We start from the raw sequence: 24,250 nt of genomic DNA on the forward strand, positions 1-24,250 counted from the left end.
TTATATGCATGTATGTATATAAGTTTATATATAACACCCAGAAGGAAACTTAGCATACCACGTTCAGGGTATAAAAAATTAAAAATGTTGCAAATGTGTGTGTGTGTATGTGCGCAATCAGCTTAATCGGGTTAATAAATCATTAAAGTCATATTTATTAAATAAATTTTTTTCGCTACACCGCAATTAAATGAATTCACTCCACCACCTCCACCACTTGCCTCACATTTTGCTAATACTTATCATACTCCATTCATATATGTATGTGTATGTGTGTGTGTTTGAGTGTTTTTCTTGTTTTCTGCATAAATATGACTTCGTTTGTGTTTATATGTGTTATGTTCATTATAATTTTGTTGTAGTTGTTGTTTTTGTTTTTTACGTTATATATTTGTATGTATGTACCTTACGTTCTTTGTTACTTTTTTGTTTGTTGTTGTTTATTAGTTGTTATTTGTTTATAGCATAATACCGAAGAATGTCAAAAATTTGAGTAAACTGTACAATTTATACAAGAAACGATATCGATCCAAATGCACGAAATTGAAATCCGTTCTGACATATTCCGTTTCCGGTTCGATTCAACTACATTTACGCGCTCGCCGCTGGAAACGTTTCATGCGCAGCGACCATTCGTCCTTCCATTCCAGCACCACCGAACTGGGTCCGATGGCCAAGTAGCCGGGTGCGGCCTCCGAATCACGTCCAAGTATTAGATATGATCTGAAAATGAGGTGATAAGGAAGAGGAAGAGATAAAGAATTGGTTAATTTATAAAGTTATACTATGAGATTTCTAAAACATAAATTAATTTTTTAATGTTATATCAGATTTCTAAGCAAAATCTATAACCCTACTTAATTAATGTGTAATATAAAGTGGCAAATCGTTGTTTCTTAAACAGTCAGGCCTTCTATGGAGAATATGACGTTTTATTACATAATTTCAACCGCTTTTACTAAAATATGAAATTTAGCGACGGAAAAAAATATTTTGTAGCCTGCTTAATCCTAAGAATTGATAAAAAATTTCGTAAAGCGTTTCAGAAGTTCAGGTTATGTTTGGTAATCAGTATTAAAGGGTTTGTAGAAGGTATGACTATCGAGATCTTTAGAAAAATAAACTTAAGTTTACCAAAATCTGGATAAGATATAGAAATCGTCTAGATGTTTTTAACTCACCTTCCCCCATTCAGCTTTAAGAATAAAGACGATAAACCGGAGTTCGGATTGAAAACAAAAAACATTAGCAAGATTTGATCTGATGGAATGACAATACCTTATATGACAGCGCTTTGTGAAAAGGGGTATAAAAAAGTGGAGGAGTGGAGTGGAGTGACATATCTGTTTAGACATTTCTAAAATAAATTATTATAGAGAAGAGCTGATATATTTCCTATCGAGTTAATTTACAAGCAGGCCTTTTATAGAGATTACGACGATTGCATTTGATTATATTCTTCGACATCTAGGGTTCACTCAGGCAACTTGTCTCACAAGGAGGAAAAAATCAGTGAATTTTATAGAACTTTACAGTTAAGTACTTAAAGAGTGTTCTTTATATAGTACGGTTAATTAACCGAGGCTTTAATATAGGCTAGGTGCCCAAACGTTTTGAAACTAGATCACATCAAACTGCCCAACGAAAGTTTTTTATTTTAATGCGCTTCAGATTATATCGTTAAGGAACGCTGATAAATTATGCTGAAAGACTCTTTTCTTCCTGATTGGGATTTCGCGGATGAGATTACATAGAATATTATCTGAAGATTAGATTTCCTTTTAATTTTGATTTTTGCGATGAAACTTTAAAGGAGTGTCCTTAATGGCACTGTTAGCAAATGATCACGAAACGAAGAGTCTTGTTCCAACGAATGAACATTCAGAGACACCCTGCCTCTTGAAGTAAAAGTCTATGTTAACTTTTGCAACTTTTTGTAGACAGTTTCGTCTATATTAGAACGCGATTAAATACAGAAGAACCCCTTGAAACTAAGTATTAATCTTTCCATTAAAATTTATATATCTACAATGGACTAAAAAGGTGGTTCAAAGTTCAAGTAAATTATCTCACAGCGTAATAGTCCCAAGTAAATTATCTACAGCGCCGTATATTCTTACATTAGGAAGAAGCATGGGCGATATTACGAGTTAAAATCGCTGGAACAGTTCTTAAGTACTTCAACAAAAATATTCTGCAAAAGCGTAACAGACCTCAACGGTTATTACAACGGTGTATGGAAGTAGTACTTAAGATCTATCTAACTTGGGAAAGAGCATCGTACAAAATGTTTGGTCGCACCGCGTGGGTACCTATTGGACAGTGTGAAGTCAGAACACCAACAATTGCGGCGAGATTGACTTTCCTAAGTGCAAGTAGTTCGGAGAATATCTTACGGTATACTTCAGGCCAGTATGATCTCGCAGGAGATCGCACAAGTTCTGATTGTTGACCAACGCTTGCCGAACTCACTGGAGATTCACATATTAGATTAGACGAAAAGAAGGAGAGAAACAATAAACCAAAAAATAATTCGGAATAATAATATAAAGAATGGTGAAATGGCGAACAAGTATTATGATATCTTGCATATTACTTTATATATTTTGAGTACTAGATAGATGAAAGGGAACACAGAAAAGCCAAGAAATCACTTTTAAATTCCCGGGAGCATGAACATTATTTCAAAAACATTTACTACTTTGCTAAATTGGTAGGACTGTATTTAATTCGATATGCCAAATACTAGCGTGGTCTGTCAACCAGTCGAGTAATGTCTGGGAACATGTTTCCGCTATACAAAATCTCGTATATTATATAAAAATATAAATATATGTAAATAACAATAATATAATAATATAACCATTTTATTATAATAATGACTTCTGAGAATTAGGTTTTCTTAATTATATACTAAATCAAAATAATACAATTCGAATTCGAATTAGTTATTATTTTCTTAATACGCCAAAACTAGAAAGTATTGCCACAGTACCTTCAACTAAAGCTATCTGTGTTGCCAGATACATATATAATAATATTTGTGATAAAATTTCCAACACTCACTTGTTCAACTTAATTTTGGGGCACTGGCATTCGAGGCTCTTGCGCGGCACCAGCCACATCATATGCCCCCTGCCCAGCAGCGAACTCGTTGTGCCCTGCAAAGGGTTGCGCTTGAAAATCGTCTGTATATTTATTTCGTATTTGAAAATTTCATTTTGTCGTTCAATCGAAAATTTCTCCGTATTGATGTCCTGCGAAGCGCGGTCATGCCCAATGACTTTTGCTAAAATGGCTGCAATTGCGGGAAATTGCAAACATAAAAATAAAAGAGAAAAGAGAAAGGTGGAAAAATGAAACGTTGGAGTCAGCATAAATACAATTAAAATTGTAATGGCCCGAGGGCATGAATGCATGCATGCATGAAATTCATTAGAAAATTACAAAACGATAGGCAAAAACACCAACAACTACAATAGCAAATGCGCCAAGGTAACTCATACGTACCGTAATCCTCCATGCAGAATTTATTCAAATTGAGTTTTTTCGGGCTGGCCTTGCATTTGCCGCAATCTGTTGAATATTAAATAAAAGTTAATTAAATTTCAAACTCCAATGCACTGAGACGGACAGTTCGATGAACACATGACACCGCACCAACAAAACGCCCGCACAATGACTCATGTATGACTATGTAAATATGTTTTTGTATGGAAGTGTGTGTGTTTGTAATGAAATTAGTTTGTCGCGTTGGGAATTCGGCAAATTTCATTAAAGTGAAATGCACTCTAAGCACTAAATTTGCAATGAAAATTTGATTACAAGTGTAAATTACATTTCATTTCGTGCGTGTATTTGTTGGCACTCAACCTAACCTCAACACAGCACTGCGAGTGAGTAGTGAAAAAAGGGTTGCCTTAGCAGTTAGTTGATTATTACAATGCAAATTTGGCAAACTCAAACCGCAGCAATGCCACAGCGCAACTTATTCGACATTATTTTGACACTAGCTCGCTCACGTTGTGGCGCCACTCCACAAAATTACTGCGGTCATCCCTTTTTTCACTGCGCATCCAAAACTATTTTAATATCACCTCATCGTACTTAAATTAGTTTATCTGCGCTTTTTACTTACATTTTTTCATTTCGTCATCGGGTCCAGCAGGTTCTCGGTACTCGCTAACCGCACTCTCTGCTTGTATCATGTTCGCTTTGGACGGTAATTCTGTTGTGGTTGAAAATAGTTGGTTAGTTGGCATATATTGGCTTAAATATTTACTAATTTTATTTTCTTTCTGTTTCTACTTACTTATACAGGGTGCCACATGCGAGCGTGTTTGCTGATAACCCCGCGCACAGCGATTGCACGTCAGTCCCGTTACGCCCTCTTTGCAGGGGCACTGACCGCTCAAATGATTGCAAGTTTTGCCGGTAGAGCCAACAGGATGGCAGTCGCAGCCTGAAATTAAAGAAAAAGTAGTGAAAAGCATGAATATAAAGTTCGGTAAGTCTGTATTGATTTAACTAAATATTTTTATATATTTTGGAATCTCCTTACAGAAGTTAAATATTTGGTATAAACTTAGAATTTTTTATTTTATACCAACCCTCGCTACTAAAGATCTCTAAGTAGTCTCTCTTCACACTATTCGTCAGTTTTTCTCGTTATTAGTACTCGATTCTCTTACTATATCTGTTTTCTTCGCATAATTAACTCCTTCCCGGATTAAAGCCCTTAAATTATAGTATTATTACTGAATATCAGAAATTATAAAAAGTCAAAAACTACTTTCAAAAGTTCAAAGACCATTTAAACCTCTAAAATCCAAACTGTTATTTCTTCACATATCTTCTTCTATTTGATCTCCCCCGTTTCTGTGTCGCAAGTCACTTAAGGAAACGCCATCAAATCATCATCAATGCATTGAACTCAAATGAAATCTGTTTTTTCTTCTTCGTAAGCACGAAAAGTGCAAGTAATTTAAAATCAATTAAATTACGATTTTGATGCTTTTATGCGTTTTTATTGCTCATTCCCGCCGCCACAGCAAAGTTGAATAGCAGCGGCAAGCGCGTTGGGCTTATTGTGGGCACACACAATAATGACCAACAAACAAAAGCGAAAGCCGAAACAGACAAAATCAATGCATAAGCAATCGAAAAAGTGAAGTCGCCTCCACTAAATGGAGAACGAGAACTCAATTTCGTTGCAAACTCATAATATTCATGTAGGAAGGGCCGCAGATAGCAAGTGAATGGCAGCGATGCCACGCTTAAGCGCCTAAAACCGAAAGCGGCAAATGAAACTATTGAAAAAGACTTCGGGAATAGATTACATACAAATAAAATAAAATTGCTAGCAATAACAATAAAAGGCGAGGTAATTGAGATAGCGACTCGTAAATACGCTTTGCGGTGCTTTTAGATACAAGTTTTTCTTTGGCGTGTATACTCCGTGTGTGGCGCACTACGGAAAAACAGTGTTGAGGAAATGTTGAGAAGCATAAGAAAAAACTTTGGTTTATGAAATCTGAGATATAAAATGGGATGGTTTCTGGTTATAACTTTTTTTAAGATCTTTTAAGATTATTTTTTTATTTCGGCTTTGTAATATTCATTACGAATATAGACTTAGCTGAAAATAATGGTATTAAATGGGCAATCTACCACTAAGGCTATAGCGACATCTATCCTGAAGAGTTTGCTTAAATCGTATTCCTTTACATGAATACTACGCTTTCTAAGTAAGAATCTTATGTGAATGAGTTTACTTCGGAACCAAAGCCGGACCATTCCTTATACCAAAAAATATATAATATTATATTTATTATGATCAGCCAGTCCGATTTGTTCCGTGATAATTTTTCATACAAGAACTTGATTTCGGTCGATCGGTTTGCATGGAAGCTATATCTTCTCCTATATCAGCGGCTCCGACAAAGGAGCAGCTTCTTAGTGAGAAAAGGACGTGTGCACAATTTCAATTCAATATCTCTAGAACTGAGGGAGTAGCTAGACATACGGCCGTGGTTTCAACGGCTCAGGTCATCCTTATATAAAAAACTTCGTTGTTTTAAAACCATTTAACGGATAGAGCCCAGCCGGAATACAGAATCATAGACGAAGGACCACAGATTTAGAGATTTTTTTTATGAATCTTTAAACGAAACTGTCTTCAACCTTCAGCCATATAGGCCAAATTAATCCTTCTCCTTTAGAAAATCTTGCTAGAAAAACATTGCTAAAATGTTTTATTGATCTTTTATGATAATAAGACAACCTTTAGAAAAGTTAAAAAAAGTGGTCAATAGATCGTGCTCCCCACAAACTAGTTTTTGTCGTACGCATCACTCTCAGTAATCGCATGACTCTACATAAATTTCATAACAGAAACTTAAAATTTTTAAAGAACGTCCTATATAAAGATATTTTCAATTATCTTAACCCCCTATATTTCCAATTATTTCAAGTCCCACACTTATTTTCAGTCTTTCTACTTTCTTTTAAACAATGTTGTGAGGAATAAAATCGTAAGAAAGAGATATCTTGAATATCTTTCTTTTGTATTTCTTTTCACCAAAAACTGTTCAGTGCTTCCGATCTCCTCCTTTTCTCAGAACTATGCTCTATTTTGTCTACCTTCCATACAAAATTTCGAAAAGGTGAGCTTACACATGGTTTTCGTTGCTGTTGTTTGTGGGATTATTGAATGAAATTTCACTCGAATCGTCTTAATCGCTGTCACTCCAGCACTTCAACTCATCAACAGGGAACAAACTTTCCAGTACTTTTGTTGTTGTTGTTTTATTTGTAACTATTGGTTTTGGTATGGTTGGGTGCCAGTGCGAAAAAAATGTTGTCTGATGGATTACCAGCTTTGAAATTGAAAAGGAAAATCCTTCATTGCTAACAACAAAACTTTACACCGCAAATACTTGCGCATCAAATTCTCAAATCCGTTACAAAGAAGTTCTGGTATGAATGTATGTATGTATGTTAGATGGTTTATATGTACATATGTATGTATGAGCTTATGGAGTTGCCTTGGTATTACTTGTTTCGATAATGTTTGCAATGATGACGACGTCTAATTCGAAACCTTCGCTGATGTGTGGGATTTCGTATTTGTTGTTAAGTGAGCTATCGTGACGAATCGAACAACAATTTTTCAGCAAACTGCTTTTCAATGCGACATGCATGAGAACTTATGCTTAGATGAGGGTTTACTTGTAGGCATGTTGTTAGTGTTAGTTGTGTTGGTGGGTAATTGTTTTGTGGGTGAATTTAAGGAATGTCATAAACAACTTGTAATTTGTTCAACACACGCGATTATCTTGGATTTGTAGCGACATTTCGTCTTGATTAGCTCATTGTTCGAAAATCAAACGAAGGAGCGGTATTTGACATGTCAATAGTGGAAACTATAATCCGATGAAAACTAGCTCACTAGTAACAAAATATACAAAAGGAAGCTGAAGTAGAAAAAATGCAGATGTGTATATACATATATATGTACAAATGGGTATATGTATACTCTATATTCCAGAAGTATAGGTTAGCTGTATTTTCATTTGAATTTTGAAAATTGGAAAACTATATTCAAACTTACGTCATGTTCACCAATTAAATCTTTAGGTATACTATACCGAGAGGTTGTGAGTTTAGAGACGTAGAACTTTGAAGTTTTTCTGAATATTGTTAATACCTTTCAACTTATAATATTGTTATTAATATATTTGAGAACGTGTCAACTGCTTTTTTTTATTTTAAATAGTTTTGTTTAGACATTGCTGTCTCTCGAAGAAAATATTATTGCAAATAGCTCCACTCTTGAAATTCAAATGGATTGGTAGGTAGGTAGGAGTGCAGAGTCCCTTCGAGCTCAATTACCTCGATTTTGTTAAACCACTCTAACTTCTTTATATCTGTTTATCACGTTTCATAATTGTGTTGAAACCATTTTGTTGCCGAAATGATACTACTTATCTCCATTATATATTTTTTCAGATGAAGATCAAACTTGGGTATGCGATTAATTCCAAGATTTTGACGTCTGGTTTGTGATAGAGTTAGACACTCACAAAGGAAGTGTAGAACCGTTTCCTTACTCCCTACAAGTTTGTAACTGCAGCAAGTATTGGTATAGGGCGTTCCCATATTTAACACACGTTCTCCGAATATCCGAAGCTTCCTTATAGTAGCTGTAAGTCTAGGTATATACTCGTATAACTTTCCTGTACCTGTGCAATAAATTCTTAGTTTCCGCATGTAATATTTTGGCAATATATGTTTCACTATCTTTTTTTTGGGTTAAGATTTCCATCTATTCTGAGCTGTTTGTTCAAATTGTGTGCTCAGCTCTCCTTTGATTGTTTCTAACGGGTACGATAATATGTCTGCCTCAGATTAGTCTAGATAGTCTAAAAACTTGGTCCACTCGTTTGTTTTTTCCGCTGCCGAAAATGTTCACGTGACCGGGAACCGAAATGATAGACAAGTGAAGTTGACTTGTTGGTTTGCTGAAAGCCTTCCCAAATTTCTTTTCTACGCTGGAGTTGATCTTTGGTGACGGCAAATCTAGTAAGACCGCCTGGCTGTCTGTGTAAATGCCGCTTTCGTTATCCTCCCGTAGTTATTCAGAAGAACTCCATAAGCCTTCTCGATGCCTGGTACTTCCACTAGGGAGATACTATTTGAATTTGTTAGACGGAAAAAGAGAGAGATATGAGGATTCTCGAAGTATATCACTGTCACTATACCGCAGTTCCGTTTTAGTATCCTCCTCCCCTACTAAGCATCTTCTCGATTCACGTCTAGAGGGGTTTCCCACCAGAAAATAACTAGTGAAATCCAACTTTGTGAGGATATAGTATGAATTATTTATATATGTACAGCTGGTTCAGAATTTCGCTATGTATATAACTATTTCTGTTCCAAGCTGCAATCCTTAAAATCCAAATAAAAATAGGTAATTTTTCTGAGCCAATGCTTCTTATCAGTTATTCGAGTTGTTCACGAAATCATTCAAAGGGTATTCCGTTGGGATTCTATAAATTTTCGTGAAAGAAAAATTGCATAAAGAGACAAATCTCTCGAAAAAAGGTGTCGTTGGCGAGCATCCTCTCTGTAATTTATTAAAAGTGATTTTCAAAAAACAAATCATTTTCGTTCTCCTAAAACCTTTTAGTTTTACATATATATATACATATATACTGTATATATTCACAAGCGACTGCCAGAAAGTGGTTTATCAAACTTTTTCGAAATTCTCAGTGATCTTCATGTTACTGTCTGCTAACTATGGATACTATGCCATACAGAACAGGAAACCTCTAGAGGTTTTAGACTTAAGATTAGAAAGTGGAATCGAATATAAAGGAAAGCAATAATATCATTTTTACTCTCGAAAATCTCAAACTCTGTTTTCTGTCTCAAAGGCTATGTTTTCCTGCAGCTTTTCAAGGTCTTAAACATATACAAAACACTGTTTATCTACAAGTAGTATTTACTATGAGTTATATCTTATAGATCATATTTCACGGTCCGATATAGTTTTTTCTTTTACTTACGTTTGCATACTTTGCGATTATTCAAAGCCTTTGTAGCATCTCTGTAAAAACCCTCTCGGCAATAGTGACAATAACGGCCGGTTGTGTCATGTTGACAGTTATAGCAGACACCGCCCGAGATGCGTCCCGATAGCTTGTATAATTCCAAGTTGAAGCGGCAGCGTCTAGCATGTCCATTGCATTGACACACTGGAAATTGAAAAAGCATAAAAAGGAGAGGTTAAAACTGGATGGAATTTTATACAAAACAAAAAAAAAATATATATATATATAATATATGCAGTAGTATATAGAAATAAGGTATTGTTTCAGGTACAATTTTTTGGTTATTTTCCTGAAAGGAGATATAGTACACATAGATAAGATAAGGATTGCACCGCGACCTTAGGCCTATTGTATATCTCTCCTAAGTCACAAATATTCACCTAGCTCCAGCGTATTGATAAAGTTCAATATACTGCTAGTTGCTAGTGAGACGATGTACATATAAAACCGGAAGCAAAGCCAAACCAGAGAGTACGCCGAATTGTCATATCTATTCGGGTATTTTATCACCCACAATAGTGAAACTCTCATCATCCACTCGCTATTATTTAAAAAAAAAATTTCTATAAATAGATAACCAGTAATGAAGTAATGCAAAAAACTGAAACCATAACACATTTCTCTGCTTCAAATACAACGAAGTTCACCAAAGAACAAAAGAATTGGCATTTACAACCATTAATTATGTCCGCGACCGAACAGTAGTGCCAAGCGGTGGTTATTTAATACACAGCTGCTCCATATATTTGCTACATTTCCGGCATTTATGCTTTTGCACCAAATTGTTGCTGTTCTGTTGTTGCTGTTGTTATTGGCTGAATTGTTTCAGTTGCGCAGTCACTCGTAGTTTATAGCACTTTGTTGGTAATGAAAGGTGAGCATGAAATATGTAGGTGTAATTCAATTTTGCAACCACAATTCCATTGGCAAGTGGCGGCCAACAAAAGCAACAAATGCTGCACAACATTAAACAGCAGTTCGAATTGTGATGACCAATGGATGCTGAAACTTTACTACAAATAGCTATATACATACATATATCTGTGCATTTATGGGTAAAAGGTTGTTTTGCCCTGTAGGAAAATTATTTAGTGCTGAAAGGACATTGATGGGTTTTAACATATAGAATTTTTAGAATGGCTTAAAATTAAACTCTTTTGAGCGTTTTTAACCACAATCTTAGTATTAATCAAATAAAATTTACCGGTCTGGTAACACTATAATGTTGAGTAAGGGCCATAAACGAACTGGTTATCGCTAACCTATACTAGTCATTATATACATTTGAGCTATCCGGATCAAAATTAAAAACAAATGAAGTGAAATATTTATATATCAACTCTTCAGCATTATTCTTACATATTATTCCTTCTACACAGTTTTCTCTTCAAGTATAACTCTGTGTTTAGTTAGGTTAGGTTAGGTAAATACGCTAATTTCTCGTGAGGTTGCGAATAATCCCACTTGGACAGCTAGAAACGTCTGTCCATTATTATGTCCAAAAGTCCTGAGTATGGATCTAAAGGACCTTCGCTTATCAAGAAAACGTCTATCAACTCCATTTAATGAACCAGATTGGCAAGAAGCGTCATAACCGAGATACTTCAATTTTAGTCTGCTGAAAGCTTGATAATGAAGTAGAAAGCGTCTAGTTGTTTCAATCTCATCTTCCTCATTGCAACATTGACACTTTGATTTTTGCATCCTCCAATCTATAGCCTCACCGCATAAGTTCCAATGAAACAGTGTCCTGACCTATTGGCGATGTGAGCTTTGCTGAAAGCTAACAGTTCAATGGACCTTTTGTGTCCCACTCCGATCCAAAAGGCTTTCATAACTCCACAAGTGCTGGCTGCTGAGCAACGCTTACTACTCTCACACGAGACTTATAGATTCACCGCCTGAATACACGAAGAAAGGCAAAACCATACTCATTCCCATCTTGTTGGAATTTGTGTGTGGGTCCCTTTGCTTGCAAATTCTACAGTTTAACAATTTTCGTCAATTCTGCTATGACCAGGCTTCCAGACAAGTCTAATATGTTAGATGTATGCTTCTGCTAGTGAGATCATGTTTTGTCCTTAGTTAGAGTTTCGAAATTATGTCACTTTAGAACCAGACAGACATTTTCTTAAGTAGTTTGCATGGCTTTGTAAGAGCTTAAGTTGTTCTCAAAATAGTTTTGAATTTTTTAACCATATATACTTCCAAGTAGGCTCATTCCAATCACGTTAATACTACTACCGGGTCATCAGGTGTACTTAACATACACTACAGAACATTGGCATTCAAGATGAAGTTTATATGTTTTCTCGCATCATCAACAGACTATCGGAATTTACCATTCTTCCTTGCAATTTTTATTTTCTTTTCTTACATCCAATTGCTTTGAAATCAATAATTTGCGTTTTGTAAATTTTTCCTACAGAGTCAACGCAAAATATCAGCACATATTACATAGTTGTACGAATTTAACTTCATACATACTTGTACATATATATTGAAACTCAAGCCCTTTGGTGGTCAAGCACATTGAGGCAATTTGCTGTTGAATACCCTGCAGTGGCTGTCTGTTAGTTAAGTTATTCTCGTCTGCAACTCAATTTTTTCACGCACTCAATTTTCAATACGTGTTCCTACAAAAATTTACCCCAAAAAAAATTTTTTTTTCGATACAAACTTTTAATTTTATTGCTGCAAGTTTGATATTGAGCTGGGAATATGTCTCAATTGAGCTGTCAATTTTTCACTTTAATTTTTTTGGGGTTTTGAAGTACATATGGACTGTAAATATGGTAGATATATGGCAATTTATGTGAAACTTTCGGTTATATTGGTTAATTTTGGAGCTTAAGTTCCGGAAGCATTCGTGATTTACCAATCGAGTGCAATATGTTGGCTCTGTGTTGGTTATAGGTCGATTTTTGTTAAGATTTGGTTACAGGCTTCATTCTTTTCGTTTCTCTGTCTCCCTCAATATATAACTTTTACATCTAATTTAAGAGTACTCTGAGTTTGTTAACTAATATGCGGCTGTAGAAGTCTTAAAAAATATTAAAATCAGTATATAATGAACCTGTACATTCTTCTCCTTTATTGGCGTAGCCACCGCTTATGCGATTATGGCCGAATTCATTCTTTACATTCTCTTGAAGAAATGCTTTAAAAATGAAAGTAAGCAAATTTTTTAAGAATCTTAATTCTTAGAGGAATTTTTGAGAACTTCGGCAAGGTGTTAGGCAAAACGAGTTTATATATTTTTCTGGTTTAAAATCCAATATAATGCTAAAATACTGAACTTTCGAAAAAAATGCATCTTTAAACAAAAATAAAGCGAAAGAAGTTGGAGAATAGTATTTTTTATGTTTGGTTTCGAGCTCAACAACACCATCTTTTTGACTAAACAGTAAAGTCAAATAAAAATTTGGTTTACCGCCTAAAAGTATGCTACTATTTCCTCCGAATTTGTGATATATTAAAATCTAGCTCTCATCAAACTATTTCTCAAATATTTCACAAAGAATTTCCATTGTTTCGTGCGTTTGTTTTGACAGCTTCAAATCCTTTTCAAATAGAGTTTGAGACGTACACACATACATGCACACATATGAGTGCGGTTAAAAAATACACGTATCTAGCGATTGCCTATACTTTCGAAGGCACCAGCGCACATAAAAAATGGCACTTGAAACTACAATAAACCCCCAAAAATTCATATGTTAACACACATATATATATACATGCACTTGTAATACTACCTTGCGCCCTTCCATTTTATGTGCGCTCCTTTCTAGCACTTGAACCTAAAAGGACTAAAAAACATAAAATTCTATTGTGGAACAGGAAATGTGTGCGTAGCATGTCCTTACGAAAGTGGAGAATAATAAAAAAGTGTACACAACTGATTTTGCGATTCGATTTTCAAATCGACAATCGCATAGACACACTCACACAATTCGACATCACTCAGGCTGTGTGTACAAGAGGTGAAAGAGGAGGACGGAAAAAAGAATTATATGTCACAGTGAAAAGTGCTCCAAAAATGCCGAACTGCAGCGAATAATGTATGGCAGTAGTAAAAATGTGCGTATTTTCATTTATGAGATAACCATGTGAGAGTGAGAGGGTTGGCAACTGGTTAAGAACTAATAAGATGGTAACTAAAATCATACCAGTTACTTAATTAATTATTCCAAGCTTTTTTTTTATTAATTTTCGACATGTTTTGCTATCGATTGTTGATAAAATTTTTCATCAGAAATTATGCCGATTATTTAAGAAAAAATTGTTTTCAATTTTTTAATATATTTATATATTTTTTTTTCAAAAATATGATCGAATCTTTTCTATATTTGTTTTTAATATATTTTTTTTTTATTTTTTTTTATTAATTTTTCTCAACCGAATTTCATACCAGAGCCAAAAGACTTTCACCAACTCAAGCCACTTACATATCTGTGTTTGTGTTCATCTATCAATACTCATAACTCGAAAATATAGACGAAATTTTGCTATTCGCTTTCATCAGTTTAGACTTAATGGACTTTTATGCTGGGTTATCTTTACAACTGTATTTATGTACATATGTATGCCAAATGTGTGCATATCCATTTGAGTGCCACATACTGTTCACGATCGCTCTTATTTTGATGGCATTTTCGTGTTTTGCCAACACTTCACTTGCGCTCGTGAAAGGGTTTGAGCTGGTGAAAAATGAGCTGTAAAAAATGTCATATGTTCGCATGACAAGGTGCATTACTCTTTTAAATTTGCGAATGATTTGCTTAAATTTATTTGATTGAATTTTAAGATATGATTCTATCAATTTAAAATCATCGAGTTCGAAGCCACAACCTCTGGTAATAATTGCTATAATGGTGGATACTTAGTTATTTAGAAATTAAAAGAGAATTAAATTGGTAAAATTGATTGTAAACAATGTGGTTTAGAAAAGAAGAGACTCCAATTCTCAAATTTTCTATAATTAAATTTCGATTTTATTTTTTTTTGCTAAAGATTTAGTGAACTGAATTATTTATCTAGATTAATAATTGCAGCATGACAGTTCAAAGTCAGCAGTTTATGTTACTATACTATATGTAACCCATAAGTACCCATCAAAACTAATGAAAACTTTGAGGTCAGCAAATTGTTGTAAATTTTTTTCACTCTAGGTTCAAGTTCAGTGTTCAAAATAAGTGAACAATTTATGAATAAACTGAAAATCTAACCAGGTTTGTGGCATACTACAGATTACTTAAAGCTAAAGTCGTGACAAATAATCAAATCAATTTCAATCTAACCAATCGATAATGTAAGACTCATTGTCAGGCAACACTGGTCATCGATAGAACCCTTTTCTTTCTTTATTTTCCCTCTCTTACTCTTACTTAACAAATCGGACTTCCCATCCAATATCCAATTATAGCAACTCTTGGAAATTACTTTTATTTATCCCAACCTAACAAGCCGAGAATGTGAGACTCACAGCTCGCTATCAGGTGACTGTGGTCATTGATAGAACTAATATATATTTCTCTCTCTTTCGATCTTTCGCTCTCTCTATCTTTTTCTTTCTGTTCAAGAATCGTCCTTTTCATCCTGAATACTTTACAACTATTTAAAATTAATTCTATTTATCCCAATCAAAAAAACGGAGAATGTGAAACTCACATCTCATGATCAGGAAACTTTGGCCGTTGATAGAAAGAACTCTCTTTCTCACTCTCTCTTTTCCTCTGCCTATCATACTCGTTCCATCCCTCTCTTTCTTCAGTGATCTTTATATACCCTTCTTCTTGAGATATAAGAGAGCTGATTATCTGTATGTTAAACTGCGGATTTTTATATGGTAACCCATAAATTTTTTTTTGGTTTAGATGGTTTGAATTGTAAACAATTGTTTTATACAAAATATGCTTTCTAGAATCTTCTTACCAAAATATTATAATTATATTGACTGGGTCTAAGAAAAAGTTCCGTTAAACATGTTATAATCCTTCCTCGATTTAAATTTTATACACCTCCTAATTTCAAATTATCTAGAAAATCTAATTTCAAATTTTTTTTTACCCAAAACTATCTCGCGATAGCGCAACAGATATTTACGGTGGTCAAATAGCCCTCATTCCACCTCAAAGTATCCATAATTGACGAAAATAAAACCACTTAGTGAGATACTAACGTTTGATCAAACAAAATTGCACTCATTTTGCGATAACATCACACTCTCTCCGGTCTGAGTCAGCAACCAGTTCGATAATCGCTTTGCAATTTTATATTTAACTTCCAGAAAATGCTAGAAGATATTCCACACGTGCACATAAAATAACATTAAAATCAACGAGGATTTGCGAGAAGATTAAGAAAACTAACAAACACGCGCTTAAAGGAATTCTTGCGTGCGCTGCCATCCGTGCCAACCAGCGCTAAACGCAAAGAAACGTGAAGAAAACGTTGAAAGCCAAGGCAATGGCTGTTGTGTGATAACTAGTTGTGTGATAGCTGTGTGAGCATTTCCTTAACGTTTACACACGTGAAAGTACTTTTAACTGCACACACTAATACATATGTCGATATAAAGTTATGTATATGTGTGTACGAGTACTTAGCGCTGTAATCTCGCTCCTACGAATGTAACACACTTTACTTGACTTGGAAAGCCACATACTCTTGTATATGTACTTGTGTATAGCGTATTAGTGCTCATTGATAGTATGTATCTATATAATCATTGATCTTGACATTTTCGCAATTCAGTGATTGGGTGCATTGAAGCAGATATTTGGCGACTGGCAATTTCTTGGTGTGAAATAAATGCTTATGAGTGCTTTAATACTGACATGTCGCGGGAAATTGCATACCACATATTTACTGGAAATGTCAATAGGAAAGGTCGTGTTGTCTATACTACGCAGTATTTATTATTATTAGTTTTGAAACTTAAAGATTTGTAATGCAAACGTATTACACTGATTACCATTGTAATATTATCAAATATAGTTCACCATTGCATCAAATTATATATTTTTTATTTAAAGAATAGATAGAATAACATAAATTGAGGCTTTCATTGCGACCTGAAGTCTATTGTGCCCGCTCTTATTTTAAACGGACCCACAACGGCCAAGCACTCTGAAGATTATTTCCAGGATCTTGCTGAGCTCTATTGATTCAAGGTGCTTCCTTTTCGAATATACTTGTATAACTTCAAGGACTCTTTTGCGTCTGCAGATAGCAGTACAATCTAGCAGCAAGCATATGTTTCAAGGACTCTTTTGCGTCTGCAGATAGCAGTACAATCTAGTAGCAAGCATATGTTTTTGGCTTCATTTCGCATAACCGGCCATTTGCACAGGAGACTACAAGTATATCCGTATTGACAAAGTGTTTCTTGAGGCTGCAATAACGTTTATTTTCTGCCACTAGTAGTCGAAATTTTTCACTGGGCAAGCTGAGTCCTTGTAACCTCTTATTAGCAGTCTATCTTCTTTTTTCAGAATAGCTCATATATGTATAGTGTTGAAACTCAACCGATACATGCTTCCAGTCCCACAATTCTAGAGGCCGCTCAGACCAGCCAAGTTCAACCGGCAACCAATTCAACTAAACTAAAAACATTCCCATAATTTTTGCTCTGGTTATAATCTATCTATAAGATCTTTTGTGAGTACAATAGTAAAAATCAAAATTTCATCATAACCTTAAGAAAGTTGGGAGCTAAACATATGATGATAACGAAATTGATATTTCATAAATAGATTCCGATCAACCTCAGTCGTCAACTTCTCTATAGCCAATTACTTCTCCACCTGGCTTCAGTATAGCCATTACTTCTCCACCTGGTCTTTCCAACGGAGTGGAGGTCTTCCTTTGCTTTCCTATGGCGTCGAACACTTTCAGAGCTGGAGTGTTTTCATCCATCCGGACAACATGACCTAGCCAGCGTAGCCGCTGTTTTTAATTCGCTGAAATATGTCGATGTTGTCGTATAACTTATACAGCTCATCGTTCCATCGAATGCGATGTTCGCTGTTGCTAACGCGCAAAGGACCATAAATCTTTCGCAGAACCTTTCTCTCAAAAACTCGCAACGTCGACACATCAGTTGTTGTCATCGTCCAAGCCTCTGCACCATATAGCAGGACAAGAATAATGAGTGACTTATAGAGTTTGGTTTTTGTTTGTCGAGAAAGGACTTTACTTCTCAATTGCCTACTCAGTCCAAAGTAGCACCTGTTGCCAAGAGTTATTTTGCGATCAATTTCGAAGCTGACATTTTTCTTGCTATCTTATCTACGATTTCGAAGGTATGGCTGTCAACAGTGACGTGGGAGCCAAGTCGCAAATGCGACGACTGTTTGTGATATATTGGCTTGGCCTCGTTCATTGCCAGATCCATTTACTTCGCTTCGCTCCTGGCGAAAGCAGAACTAACGGCGCGGCTATTGAGTCACTGGCCTCAATCAATACCTTCGGCGTAGGGCAGCAGGTGTACACTCTTATAGAAGATGGTACATTCTAAATTTAGTTCTGTAGCTCGAATTTTTTTTTGAATTATTGAATTTTTATATTTATTGAAGCAGTCGCACGAAAGGTAATCGTATCGTCTGAAACCTCGTTTGGTATCGAACGACTTGAAGAGGTCTTTCCCGATCCTGACGGAGCTTTTGGTATTGCTCAACGTTAGTTTACATAGCCGTTTAGTTTTGCGGGGACGGAACTTGGCTTTGTCTTAAAAGTATCGTTTCATTGAGTTGATGTTTTAGACAATTTACGTTTTTGGGTTCATGGCTTCTGTTTTTCGGTGGACTAAAAAAGGGAAGCCACTAATAAAGTTGCCACTAGAACTTGAATAATAGTTAATAAAATAAATATGAATCGCTTACAAAAGAATTGAGACTTCATTACTTGTTGCTTTAGGTTGCCATTTGAGTAGAAGCATTCATTTACAAGAGAACAGGTTATAGTTTCTATAACAGCTGAGTCGTATTTTCCTATGATTTTGTTGTTCTTGTAGTAATTATCTTAAGCAACGTTTCAAGGAAAGGTAGGCTAGTTATTGCCGAGGACACATAATTGTATTTTTTTATCAACTGCTCGTAGGTCACCCAAGAGTAGTACTTATTAGACGCTACTAACTCCGTTAATCAGTTAGTGTAAAGATAAGCGATCATCTCTTTTATATTATTATACTAATTTTAGTGGAGTCCACAACAAAAATGACTCGAACAAACGAGGATAGGCTTTAGCAATCATATATACATACGAGTATATGAAGTATACTTTTAAGTATATGTTTGCATAGTCCCATTTTCCGGCTCTCTACTACCCAATGAAAGCCCAACAACAATTTTACATATATTATATGTATACACATTCATATCCATATGCGTATATTTAGTCCCTTTGGACCCCAAAACTATAATAAAAGCTCGAAATAAAAAGAATGTACAGCAATTTGTCCAAAAAAATCATTTATCTTGTTAATTTCACCCAAAAAGTGACAGCACGGCAATTACCTAAAGATAACATATATTTACATACAAAAACAAACTAATACATATGCATGCATAAAAACTAGTTCCTAACGCCCCAAAAGGCAAATGTATCTATGTGAAAAAAAAGAAAACAAAAACAGATTCTGTGCATGATAAGTAGACGGAAGGGTCACAGGACCGGAATAGTTATTTTGGCCAGCATACCAACAATAAAATCAATAACCGCTTACCACTTACCAACACCCAAAAATATACAAGTATATGTATGAGTGTATGGTGTGAAGCGAAAGCGAGTGGGAAATAAAATCCACACTTCAGTGAGCATTTGCATGGAAAATGGAGAGAGAAAAGTAACAGCGAAAAAGGATAACGGTTGAACGTGGCATAATCCATTTGCTACTTAACTCAAACACACACACACGCAGCGGTTCAACACATGCAACGGATACTCCACAGACAAAGTCAGTTGCATATTTTTAAGCGCCGTCGCGTCGTCGTTCTGTCACACGGTCGGTACGTCGGCCCATCGCCCACTGTGACTTTATTAAAAATGCAAAATTGTACGGCAAACTCATCAATTTTACTCACTTTTATTCAGACACTCGCCATGCCAGACTCGGCAGTAAGTAACTGCCGAAAATGCCGCACAACAACCGGAAAGGCACACAGCAAAGTGGGAAAAACCGGAAAAGTAAAGAAAGCGAAAAGAAAACTGATTGAGCAACTGAGTGGGCGAGCGCCTGAACGCCTGAACAGGCGACTAAGGACACCAAAGTTTGAACTTGAAAAGTTGCATATTAACGTTGTCGCTCATTTAGTTTTTTCGTGTTTCCGCTGCCTTTTATTTACCGCATACCCATATATACGTATACACATCATAACTACTGGTTAGCCTGTGCTGACGCGCTTTTAAAGCCCTCACAGTCCCTTTTTTCGGCACTTCTTATGAGCATTATGGTTACGAGCTGTTGAGTAATAATAAAAAACGTAGCAAATTATGATTGATGTGCGTTGATGACAAATTGACTACTCCGTCTACTTAGGCAACCACAAAAAAATTCGGCTTTGCATGTTGTAAATGGTGGCAAAACCACTTTTTCCAGGCTGACGAATACAAAAAGGCAGGAAAATAATAATTCAATGACAGGAGAATGGCAGAAAGAAAATAAACGTGACACTAAAAGGATTGCCTGATGGAGTCACTCATGCCATATTTTGCTGGTTCAATGCGTTGAGGACAAATTGAATAACAATTGGCTGATAAGCACGTCGTTATGGTCGCAGGCTAATTAATTTGCCCCAAAAAATACATAATAATATTATTTTTTGGAGTTACGGTTATTACATAAGATGGAAGATATATAAATTCAATTGACAGCGTAATGGGTTTTATGTAGAAAAAGAGAGAGCCTAAGGTAGGGTATGCTTGTCTTTTGAATACCAATTCAAAAATTGAGTACCAGGTTTCAAGATATCGACCGAATATCTTATCAGGAAGTGTTAATAAAATAACGCTATGTTGTCATTAAAGGTGGCCCATTTTTAGGTTTCCTACCTTTTTAAAGATAAAACACAGACGAAAGAACATTCTTTGGCATTAATTCTTTGAAGATTATCTCTTTCAAATGCTGTCCGCGTCTCTGATAGTCTATCCGTTGAGTTCAATTTTCGAGGACTCTTTCAAGCATTTCAACTGATAACTGGCGAATAGCAAACGTGAGGTTTTGTTCTAAGGCCTGAATCATATGACATATATAACATTATATGTTATTCTTAGGTCCCACTAACTAAATATAAAATATCAATATTGCAGATTTCCCAGTTAGACTTTGATTTTCATAAATATATTAGGAAGTACTACTTCTCGATTATTTAGTCAAAGCAAGATCGTCTTTTGACCGACTTCTCCATTTCTAAATATTAACGAAACAAGGATATGTTCATCATCATTACGAAATAGCTTTCCAAGTCTCGCAAATTGAACCTTGAGAAATAAGGTGCAAATGGGAATCATAACATAATCTCCAGATCCAAACAACTTTTTGGGAACAAGAAAAACTTCGGAAAACCTTATATTCTTTTATTTTTCAATAACCTACTAAAAAAAACCAAAATAATTTGAAAGATATCTATTTACATACAAAAATGAGAAAGTACTATACACAAGAGTCTCCGTGAGCATAATGTTTCGTATGGTTAAGTCCCGTCCCCGGTCGTCACAATTGCATATTTAATATCAGATCTTATCAAGGAGTAATTAATTTGTAACAAGTCTGTTAAGACGATTAGTTTCGATTGAGGTCAAGATGTCGGACAGCCAATAGTTGTATCCTTCTATCTTAGTTTCAAATCTACCCAGTTAAATAGAAGTTCAATGATTAATCGACCACGCCCTTCTCCAGACAATTTAAGCAAATGGTTGGTTGAAAAGGGAGGCGGGTGAGGGCCAGACCGCAGACGGCTGCACTTAGGCCACCATTAGGCCCATTGTGCTCCCGAGTGCCCACCAAATTCAGCTTTATATAGTAACTCACTGTTTTTAGTAAAAATAAAACTGTTTTTTTACACCCCAGCTGCCTACTGTTGTTTTAGCTGTTCGTAAGGATTATCTCATACTTCGCTTGTATGTATATTGGCCGCATGTTGAGGCCTCCAGACCCTTTGTTGACGTAGTTTTCGTTGCATTAATCCCCAACAAGCAGGCCCTTCGAATCTGATTCAGCGATTTAATACGGCACTTTTTCGATAATGTTGCCAACCTTACCACCGCTCCTTATATTAATATGTCGATAAGTACAATTTTGAATATTATTCAGTCTTGGTATATGTGTGTTAATTGGAAAGTGGTGAGCAAGAAGAGTTATATAGAAAAGTCTGACTGAAAGTAAGAATCGCGTCTACCGCCTATGTAACAAGTATTAATATATCATCTAAAGCCGCTGAGCCGCTGAGCTGAGGTCCATGAGTACAAAATTTTTATTGGTTTTTTAAGGAAAAAAAATTATTTGGTTCCAGTAGCACTCTTCACTACACAAACAATTATTACAATGTAAGAAACAACGCTTTTTACGCCCTAAAGCACATTATCGCCAACACAAACCGTTTCTCCATAAATGTCATTTATTAGCCACCCCCAAAATCGCTAATGACTTGCGACCATCATTCGGGACTTTCGAAATATCACAATTTCGCTGTTGCAATAAATATGAAATTTATGAGACGCCCCGGTCAGCAAACAAATTAACTAATTTCATTCATTTCATAGCAACTTTTTTTTCTGCCCGACCATTGAAATTCCGTTGCGACTGCTCCTTAGGATAGTAAGTTGGTGGTGTCAACTCCGTACGACTACTCGTACAAGTGCTTGCCACACTTTAGCGTCGATATGCATTTAATATGCTGTCCCATAACCTCGGCGTTTGCTAGTGGGTGTGCTGCGCTCATTTAATGACCACATAAGCCCCCACTTAATAGTATTAATATTGTGTTGCTTTTATTGTTGCTGTTATTGTTGTACAAGTCGTACGTTGGAATTATGAATTCTTATTTCGAGTTCAATTATTATTTGCAGCCAGAAATTGTTGGGTGAAGAGCGAATTCATTACGGTTTCATTCGTGAGCTGGACAAAAGTGGCTCTCACCCTTCGCAAGCAAATACACCCAAACTCTTTAAGACCCTCTGCGCATTCTGCGTTTGCTTGTTTGTCTATCCGTTTGCAGGTTCCATGTTGGGTGGTAAGAAATGCTCACAATGCCATTTAACTGTTATTTATTGCATTCTTGCGATATACTGTCTTTTTGGCTTCGCTTTGTCGGCTGGAAATTGCTTCGCAGACTTATTGGCAGCTCTTTCGCCAATTCGCTTTCACGGCTGCTCCCGCGCCACAGTCCATGCTCTTCTCTGTATGTATGTAAGTGTTAAACTTCAGACGCCCACGTGTACGCCCACACATTTACATAAGTATATCCCTGGCATGACAGTTATCTGTAGTGGGCAACACTTTCCTTGCGTTTGTAGCAAGGTTGCCATTCATACTTTATTGTCATTGTTATTGTTATCCTTATGTAGCACAACAATACTGTCGATAGTAATGCCAACAAAGATAACAAATAATGGAATTTGAGTAGATTCTGTTGTGAGCTGTAGTGTCGGTTGATGGCCGCTACTTTAGTTGGTTTATGTAATGTGTTTGTGCAACAACAAAAGGTTTCTTAAGAATTTATTGCATTTTTGCTGCGTTTCATACTTTACGGTGTACTTATGTGAGCTATACGTTTAGAATGTGTGAGAGGATGTTGAAATTCGTACATTTTTTCATGCGTTATCATGCGTTTACGTGCGTACTTTTGCGGTTTTTCATATTTCTGTTTTCGAAATTTATTTTTATTATCAAAAAATTAATCATGCGATTTCAGAACGCATGCGTTTCTATGCGTTTTCAAATATTAATAGCAAATATAAATTCTGTCTTTAAAAGCATTTTTTTTTTTAAATACTTGAAAACTCAATAATTAATTTTTTCCTTTGCGTTTTCATGCGTTTATCTGCGTTTCATAACAGAACCGTCTCGTAAACATTTCCTTTGTTCAAAATTCTTGCAAAAATTATTTCAGAAGCTTAACTCTAACTTACTCGTCATGCGTTCTCATGCGTTTACATGCGTTTATTAGCAAAACAGTGTAGTAGTAACAGTAGTGTAACACTTCCTATGCTCAAAACTTTTGCCAAAAATATTTCAGAAGCCAAATTCTTACTTTTTTCCAAGCGTTTTCATGCGTTCACATACTTTTTTAGCATTAGAAATTATCTGAGCTCATGGTAATACATTTTTCATACATTTTAGCAAACATTTTCAAGTGCTTTCACGCTTTCATCCAATATTCTGGCAATTTCGTCTTTATTCAGCTGTCTGGATTTATTGAATTTCTCTTTCTCCGCTATTCTACAACTATCTCTTGGTGTTAACGTTTATCTGCAGTGTCTGTAAGCTGTCCATGTAATGTCTACAACATTTGTTTTTGCTGACAGTTAGACAGCAGCGAAAAAGCATAAAAATATTATTATTTAGGAGGTCGAGACGTAGTGAGGGGCTTCACATAAAGATGCCATGAATTATTTTGCAGTTTACTCTA

General features: G+C 35.6%; 1 protein-coding gene and 1 long non-coding RNA gene across 5 annotated transcripts in view; one reads left to right on the forward strand and one right to left on the reverse strand.

Moving 5' to 3' along the window:
* The window catches only part of LOC105228810 (netrin-B), a 590,578-nt gene that overhangs the window by 360,680 nt on the left and 205,648 nt on the right, over positions 1-24,250 (reverse strand). The window contains exons 2-7 of one of the 3 annotated variants that reach the window (XM_049455354.1): positions 9,573-9,761; positions 4,313-4,462; positions 4,139-4,228; positions 3,511-3,576; positions 3,067-3,298; positions 271-723 (exon numbers count right to left, since the gene is read on the reverse strand). The exons of the other annotated variants lie outside the window; for them this stretch is intronic. Coding sequence (XP_049311311.1) covers positions 582-723; positions 3,067-3,298; positions 3,511-3,576; positions 4,139-4,228; positions 4,313-4,462; positions 9,573-9,761 — 869 coding nt within the window. The 3' untranslated portion in view covers positions 271-581. Of the gene's footprint in view, positions 1-270; positions 724-3,066; positions 3,299-3,510; positions 3,577-4,138; positions 4,229-4,312; positions 4,463-9,572; positions 9,762-24,250 lie in introns of those variants that run through there. 3 annotated transcript variants of the gene reach the window in all.
* Positions 1-24,250, forward strand: part of LOC115066358 (uncharacterized) — a 168,268-nt gene that overhangs the window by 106,429 nt on the left and 37,589 nt on the right. For both annotated transcript variants that reach the window (XR_007422636.1, XR_007422635.1), the window contains exon 3: positions 4,321-4,507. This is a non-coding gene — a long non-coding RNA (uncharacterized LOC115066358). The remainder of the gene's footprint in view (positions 1-4,320; positions 4,508-24,250) is intronic.

The sequence above is a fragment of the Bactrocera dorsalis genome, chromosome 4, assembly GCF_023373825.1.
Source record: "Bactrocera dorsalis isolate Fly_Bdor chromosome 4, ASM2337382v1, whole genome shotgun sequence".
In the NCBI taxonomy this organism is placed as follows: Eukaryota; Metazoa; Arthropoda; class Insecta; order Diptera; family Tephritidae; genus Bactrocera; species Bactrocera dorsalis.